General features: G+C 33.0%; 1 protein-coding gene across 2 annotated transcripts; it reads left to right on the top strand.

The window, feature by feature from the left end:
* Positions 1 to 3,956: 3,956 nt before the first annotated feature.
* LOC18055830 (probable glycosyltransferase At5g20260) lies at positions 3,957 to 6,474 on the top strand. Of its 2 annotated transcripts, none has more exons than XM_024178562.1 (3): positions 3,957 to 4,105; positions 5,239 to 5,593; positions 5,809 to 6,474. In XM_024178562.1, exons 2-3 carry the CDS (start codon positions 5,252 to 5,254, stop codon positions 6,472 to 6,474), a joined length of 1,008 nt encoding a protein of 335 aa, XP_024034330.1. In that variant the 5' UTR covers positions 3,957 to 4,105; positions 5,239 to 5,251. The 2 variants fall into 2 exon arrangements, with proteins under 2 accessions (XP_024034330.1, XP_024034331.1); XM_024178563.1 differs by having other exon boundaries at positions 3,966 to 4,071; positions 5,238 to 5,593.
* The last annotated feature ends 2,210 nt before the right edge of the window (positions 6,475 to 8,684 follow it).

Genomic DNA, 8,684 nt, shown 5'->3' with positions numbered 1-8,684 from the left:
AGAAGAAGGTGGAATGTTGTATATGTTGGGAAAATATGCTCTTTAAAAGTATATGTGTTTATTTAATTGTAATAAATATTTTTTCTGATTAATAAAATTAATGAGGTATTTTATTCAAATATCTTAATTGCATTAATATTTTTATTAAAGTCCATTTAATCATATTATATGTATTTATGTGATCACCATGTGGATTCACAGAAGACATAAATACAAATTATCTTATGATTAAATAAATTTTGTTCGCAGTTGATAAATAAAGTTGGGCACTTTATTTAGGTATAGACTGTAATAAATTCATTGAATGATTTGTCTTAATCATGTATGAATTTATTGATATAATACGACTACATTGAACATGATCACATATGAGATTTAATTAATTTTGTAATAACTGTCAGACTTATTAAATCTCATAGGCATTGATTTTACTGTAATCTTAATCTTGAGTTAATTATGATTTCATGATTGTAATTGTTATTTCATTTGAGTTACCAATGGGAATGACACATACTTGTAGTCTAGATTACCCCGTATCTTGGTGGGAGCATTTATGAGTATTGGAGTTATAGATTAACAATATAGAATTTGTATAACACATCTCTTGATGGGTTTTCAGCACTTGATCATAGAATTCTCTGGCCAGAGTGTGTCAACATATTTAGTATGTTGAAAATGATCATTAGAGAAAACCAGTAAGTATCAAGGAATAAGATGTTATTAAATTGATTGGACAGTTGAGATATCAATTTAATTAATGATGTGGTACAAAGGATTGTGCAGTAAAGAAATCAATGTGGCTTGGGACGAATTATTATTCGAGCATACAATTATGGAAGTCAGTTCCAATCTTTTAGTGGAGTAGATTTGGAATTAAATAATTGGGCTAGGTTAATTATAGGCCTAATTATTGTAGCCACTATTGTATGTTCCCAAATGATCCCCGGGTTAGCTCATTTAATTGACTGCACTACTACTGGACTAATAAGTAAGATAACTAGCTATTTGGGTCAAAAGCATAAATATATCATTTAGTGGAAGGCTCCATTTAATTAACTTTTGTGTAAGGGGCCTTATGTTATTTTACAAGGTGGGTCCCCTATTGAAAAAACAAAGAACGTGGTTTTTGTTTTTTGATTATTTGGAGCCTAGGGTTTTTACTAAATGGTGATATAAAAGGTTTATTTTTCTCTAAAGAAAATTGAGCAGCCACTTTATACAGATCAGAGAAAAAAAATTTTCTCTTTATTGTTGAGAGAAAAATTTTCTCATACTAATTGCTTTGGTAGTGATAAAGGCGCCCGCACGTCAAGTGCAGATTGAATCTGAGTCATAACATGGAAGATCATTGGTGACAGTTCGTGATCTAACAAGCGTGGTGGTGATGGATCGTGATCTAACAGGAGTGGTGGTGGCGGATCGTGATCTAGGAGCCTAAGTCACTTCAGCGGAAAAAGCCAACTCGGATTTTCAAGGTACGATTTCTAGAATACAAATTCTTATATATTATATGAGAGCGATCTTTAAAAGGTTTTATAAAAAAATTAAAAACCTAATTTTTCCCCAACAGTATATGCCTTAGAATTTTGCAACCCTTTATATTGCTCTACATTCTTCTTTCAGTCAAGTGAGGTAATCAAAATGCTCACTAACTTGTAATCACTATTAGCTGTCAAGTAAATTCCCTCCCCCTCCCCCCGCGCGAAAGCTTCTTTTTTTTTTTTAAGTTTCCTAAATATTTTTATTAGCACAGCTTAGTTTTGACTTTTGACAACAAAACTATCAAAAAAGCTAACAAATAGAGCCTTAACTTCAAATTGCTTGCTTTCTTTGATGACAGAGTGCTTCATCAATATAAATTCCACATTTCCAGGCAAAAATTTCTGTTTTAGAAGACACTAGGATCCGTTCAGATTGTATTAAATTTAGAGAGATTGTATTACATTACATTTATATTATCTATGTTTGGTATATCCTACTTAAATTTGGACGTCTTATTACAAGATAAAATAGAATATTGTCTGACACTATAGTTTGAATTAAAAATGAAAAGAATCAAAGTTGGTTCGTGTAAGTGGTTCGACACTCTCACTCCTTAAGAGAGGTCAGGGTTCAAGCACCGCTCTCGTATGAAGTCACTACTTTGACCAGCATTTTACCCCTTACGGGCCGACCCAGTGCGAGCGGAGATTAGTCTGGGTTGTGGTACGAGCTTAAAGGTGCTTCCCACAGTTGGGACCCACTCAAGATCACCTCGTGGTTCAAACAAAAAAAAAATAAAATGAGAAGAACCGATAATACTTCTTGAAAAACAAAAGTTCTGCAATTCGAATGTCGCTCACGAAACATGATAAATTTGGGAAAACATATTTTATAATAAGTTTGTTAAAATGATTTATGGATCTGTGATAGTAAGCTTCTTACTAGAGGAGTAATTACAAAACAGAAAATGCTTCTTTGAATGAATTTTTAGAACAGCCATGATAGTTTATGAATATTAATATGCAAGCACGCATAGGGCCCTGATTTGGTGGGAATTTCAGCTACCAAAGATTGAAGATTTAAGCTAGGCACTTTGCTCATGCTCAAGAAGTTTGTGATCCAAGTACTCATCAATTTCCAAGCTCTTACCTGAATATATAACTTAGGTTTTTTAAAGAATATGCATCCTTGGATTGGAGTTTAAATTTTTCAGTTTGCAAGATATTTATCTTCTCACTTGTAAATTCCAATTTCTTGAAGGTTCCAGTGCGAACTAACTGTAGATATACGCAGTGTGCCATAAAAAACTCCTTCATATCCGCGTGGAGAAAATTCATTGCCTTAATTGCTTAAAAATCTACTATATTTTGCTGGCTAATTACTACATGAAGAAGCGGCCAAAAAAAAATATCTCATATATAGATTAGTTTTTGTAAAGCACGAATGCTTCTTGAAACCACCACTAATATGATCTAGTGGTTGACTTAAACTTTCTTTTGACGAATAGTTGTACGATTTTGTTAAGCATGATGTATATTATTATGAAATGGTTGACTACTAAGATAATACTGTGTGTTAAAACTGCTCATTTTTCCAAGACTAGATAATTATTCCTCAATAATCATTTCAAATATTTGCTCTATCTTTTTCTTTTTGGAATAATATTAAACCACAAAGTTATTTATATTCATCATAAAAAGTATGTTGGAATCTACTAAATGATCATTAACACTGTTGTAATATCTAAAAACAAATTGTGCCTGTCCATTTTTTAAATGCATTATGAAAAAAAGATAAATGGTCCTTGCGCACAATCAATAATGTTACTTGTTAAAAATTTACTTAATTATCATCAAGTAGATGAATACGGCACCGCTTGATATCCAAATTGAGATTTAAACATTGAAATGCTTGCTCATATACAAAACCATCTCCTAGATATTCTCTCTATTTTTAAATGTAAATAAATCACTCCATTTCTAGAATATAAATAGCCAAATCTGCCAACTTCTTACATTTCCACAATATATCTATATATATATACATGTGTGATGTGTGTGTCTCTTGTTCTCTCTTCTGATAAATAAAAACCATAGAAGGAAACTCAAAGGTCTCCAAAAAAATCCATGGCAAATAATAACTTCAGCTGCCATTCACTTTTTCTATTGCTTTCAACTTTTCTTCTCCTCACAATCATTCTCTTCTACTTCTCTTCCTTTAACCAAAAAGATTTCACTGACATATTCACTTTATCAACTTCATTCAATCATGAACAAGAAACCAGCCAAATCACTCCACGAGTAAATATTCCTCCCTCAAATTCCACCAAAAACATCAAAGTATGTTAAGTTTACAAGTTTTTAAAAATTAATTTTATCAAGTATTTATATACGTTTGGTTTTTAGAGTTTATGATAAAATATTGATTTCTTTTTTTCTTGTGTGCTTCTTGTGTTATATATGCATGAGAAGAAAAAGAGTAATTTAGCAAGAATTGAAGCAGATTTAGTGAGAGCACGAGCAGCCATTCGAGAAGCAATTCGAACAAGGAAATATTCATCTGATAAGAATGGGAGTTTCATTCCGAGAGGATCCATTTACAGAAACGCTTACGCTTTCCATCAGTTAAATATCAATTAGGTCGCAGTTATATAGCTAGAATAAAGTTTGCTGTTATTTCCTTAATTATATCATTTTTTAATTATATATTTGTTAATTACTAAATATGGGTAAATACTCATCTAGACACTATATGATATATCATGAATTAGGATTCAAGACTGAGTTGAATTTTTACTCATCACTTAATTAATAATCAGGATTTGTTTAGTTTAGTCCATATATTTTTAATAATTACTCAAAAAATCGCTGTTATACATTTATTCAATCATCTCATTATTCTTTATTTTTGTAACTGTTACATGTTTTTTTCTTTTAAGTAGAATTTTAAATTGTATTGGACAAAACTACTATTTGCACTTGAAAAATTAAATTCAACATCTATAGAAGTAACGATAAAAACATTTTAGTTAATTTCCTAAAATGTAAAGATTAATTGGACGAAAGGTTATATTGATTCTCTTTTTCATTTTTTATTCTTTAGCTATGCCCTTACGGCAACCGTTAACATACTTTGAACTATATCCTCCCTTGAAAATGTTAATTCTCAAAGTTCAAAAGTGTATATTAAAAGGGTCTAGCTATGATGCCACAGTTGTATGGTACCACAGCTGGATCCAGCCATTGGATTTAGTTCTGGTGACAACTGTGGGCTAGATCCAATGGTTGGATCCAGCTGTGGTACCATACAACTGTGGTACCATAACTTTGCCCATATTAAAATTTCAAAAGACGGTTACTGGATTACAATTCAAACATTTTCCCTATAAGCCTTTCTTTAAAGAAAGGTGATATTTTTTCCATAATTAGTGTAATTTGTGAACACGGGGCACTTAGAACATTCACCTTATTAAGGAGATATTATAGATATAGTCAAAATACTATTTAGTCATACAACAAATAAATAATATTATATGTTCAATTGTTTTAAAAAATTAATATATAAGTGATAGTTATATGAAGTTGGACTACATATATCACATATGCAATAACTAATTATATTAATTCTGACGTACCATAAACTTATGATTTTGAAGTTATGGTGGATACTTACTTGAATCAAGATTCACAAAAAATTCCACCTAAGTCACTTCCCTTAAAATTTTAATAATGGCTTTTTACCCCCTCCATTTTATAGGAGTCACGTAGAGATGTTGAAGAGATTCAAGATATGGGCCTACACAGAAGGGGAGCTGCCCATTGCACACGTTGGTCCCACGAAACACATCTACGCCATTGAAGGCCACTTCATAGATGAGATGGAGAGCGGATTGAGCCCATTCATGGCCCGTCATCCTGATGAGGCACACGCATTCTTCGTACCTATTAGTGTCACATACATTGTGGAGTATGTCTACCGCCCTATCACCGACTATCATCGCGATCGCTTGGTTCGTATTTTCAATGATTATCTCCGGGTCGTTGCGGATAGATACCCATATTGGAATAGAAGCGCAGGAGCTGACCATTTTATGGTCTCTTGCCATGATTGGGTACTTAGATCCTTCCTCTTCCTTTTCTTTTTATCATTTAGAAGTAAAAGATTTTCCAAACAGAGAAAAAATAGAAACATACACATGCACGTACACTGATAAAGAAAGCATTTCACAAAGCACCTCACGTTGGCTGATTTTTAACAAAGGATATGAAATCATGCCACGTGTGTATGTAATAAAAAAATTACCAAGAGTAGGGTTTCTCATTTCAGGCGCCCCAAATATCACATGACAACCCTGAGATTTACAAGAATTTCATAAGAGTACTGTGCAATGCCAACACCTCTGAAGGTTTCAACCCCATAAGGGATGTCCCGCTGCCAGAATTCAACTTACCTCCCGGATATCTAACCCCGACAAGAATCCGCAAGCGTACCGCGCAGGGTGCTTCGGTTTTTGCATTTTTTGCCGGGGGCGCCCATGGAGACGTACGTAAACTTTTGTTCCAGCATTGGAAGGATAAGGACGATGAAATTCAAGTACATGAATATCTTCCCAAAGGCCAAGATTACATGAAAACGATGAGGCGGAGCAAGTTTTGCTTGTGCCCTAGCGGGTTCGAAGTGGCTAGCCCTAGACTCGTCGAGGCAATTTATGTAGGCTGTGTCCCGGTGATTATTTCGGATCACTATGCACTGCCATTCAGTGACGTTCTTGATTGGAGCCAATTTTCCATACAAATTCCGGTGGACAAGATTCTGGAAATAAAGACTATATTGAAAGGAGTTTCCGATGATAAGTACTTGGAATTGCAGAAGAATGTGGTGCAAGTGCAAAGGCATTTTGTACTGAACCGACCAGCTAAGCCATTTGATGCACTTCATATGGTGATACATTCGGTGTGGCTTAAGAGACTTAATGTTAGGATGCCCATTTAATTTTTTTTGCCTTCATTGCGTATATAGAGTTTTTGTTTAGTGTAACAAATTCACTATTGTTAATCGACACTGTGCTCAAGAAAGTTTGTGAGCCAGCACTCATGAGTCTTCGAGCTCTCCCGTCTGGGTTCTTAAATATCAATAATATCTGTTCTTTTAAGCAATTTGATGCACCATATGTATAGGATCTTTTAAAATTACATGTAAAAGATTTATCTTTTTCACGTGGAAATTGATATTCCTTTTAATAGATAATGAAAACAATTGGTGATACACCATAGTCAAATGCCCAGTTGTATATTCTAAATTCCTTAATGAAAATAAGAACTCGGGGATCCTATAATGCAATCCTCTCTGTGCCAATTCATAGGGAATCAAGGTGTGAATATACCATAAAAACCTTTGTAGAGAAAATTCACTATCTTAATTGCTTAATAATTTATTGTGCTATTTAATTAACAGTTGTGCTAAATACCTAGAACGCTGAGAGAAGGATAAGAGAAATGGCAACTTGTGTTGTTGTTTTGCCTCTCACTCTCTCTCAACGTTCTAAACATTTTTTATTGTTAAAAAAATTAAAAAAAGTCAAATCATCCTTATTTTCCCTCTCTCTCTCTCTCTGTAGATTGTCCTCACTCTAGATTGTCCTAAAAAATATCAATATAAAATTATTACAATGCCAAGAGAGAGTGATGCACTCTCTCTTGTTAATAAAGTGAGCTTTAAAATGGAGTGTTTTGTTAATAAAGCAAGCTTAATTTTTTTTTTTAATAAAGCAAAGTACATCCATTTATTGGTTTCTTTGATTTGATGACATTCTTTTAACACCTGTTGATTTTTGTCCATCAAATTGCAGGACCTAACACCAAAGTGAGCTTTTGTTGTTTTGCAGACTTCGTTCTTTGCAACTTAGTGTTGTATTTGGTGACAATGAATTTCCTTGGATAAACCTCAACCCTGGAGGAGGTTTTATAAAAAATAACAATATAAAATTATTACAATGCCAAGAAAGAGAGTGCTGCATGTGACAAATTTGCTTGCTTTGTCATTTTTACCTTTTTTTATTTTTATTTTTTTAACAATAAAAATGTTAGAACACTAAGAGAAGGAGAGGGGGGAAACGACAACACAAGTTGCCGTTTCTCTCAGCCTTCTCTCAACGTTCTAGACGAATAATATTTTCTATTAATTAATTATGAAGCTCTGTGGCAGGCACTAACGAAAGTGAAAATTTGAAATGAGGACGAGAGAACATTTTACTTTCAATACACAAGCGGGAGCCCCCTCTTCATCCAAATGATCTTACAAGTTCGATGGAATCCCATTTTGGAAGTGAGACTACTGACATCGATTAAGTATAGAAAGCACTGTGCTATCACACACTGTTTTATATCTCAATAGAAGAAACTCACCTTTGAATTGGTGCCCTTAACAATTGAGAGCACTAACCCATTGGATTACAAAGCTAATTAAATTGACTCTTAATTAAAGCTTGATAACTAGATATTTTTCAATATATGTTAGTGGGAGTTGATTTTTATGATATGTTTGATCTACCTCCGGACTATACCATAAGTTATGTATCTAGATTTTCAATAAATCCCAACTTATGATATATTCATAAATTGTAACAATTCAAAAAATAGCGAACATCTAAAGCGAACAATTGAAAACAAAACATAGAAGAAACAAGAATCTAGCTAAGAGTTTTTCAGCCTCAAAAAGATACCCCCGTGCCTGAAATCAACTTGAACTTGCCCAATGGAAGGCTTTGCCAACTAAATACGGGTCAGGCTCCCATCAATCGGCCTATACTAGCCTTTTTCGCAGGACAAAGAAATTCAAGATCACGAGCCACTGACAGAACATCAAAGAGTATGTCATTTGACACTCCCTTTAAATATTTTGTAGAATTATTTTTTAAATGAAATTACTTAAATGATAAATTAATTTTTTTATTTTGAATAAAAATTTAACAAAATATTTAAATAAATTAGTCGTTTAATAATTTTTTTACACCCACTCTATTTCATAATTTATGTTTATAAGAATTTAAAATTGTGGAGATAGAAATTATGTAACATTTTAATTGAGTTTTTTATTTTGTTTTAAGAGAACTTATGTAACATTTTAATTGATAACATCTTTTGTTATCAAACTTTTTCCTCTGCAAGTGTAATCCACATCTATATCATGACCTATAGAGATGA

The sequence above is a fragment of the Citrus clementina genome, unplaced genomic scaffold, assembly GCF_000493195.1.
Source record: "Citrus clementina cultivar Clemenules unplaced genomic scaffold, Citrus_clementina_v1.0 scaffold_1, whole genome shotgun sequence".
NCBI classification, from domain to species: Eukaryota; Viridiplantae; Streptophyta; class Magnoliopsida; order Sapindales; family Rutaceae; genus Citrus; species Citrus x clementina.
This window is presented reverse-complemented; position numbering and strand designations above follow the sequence as displayed.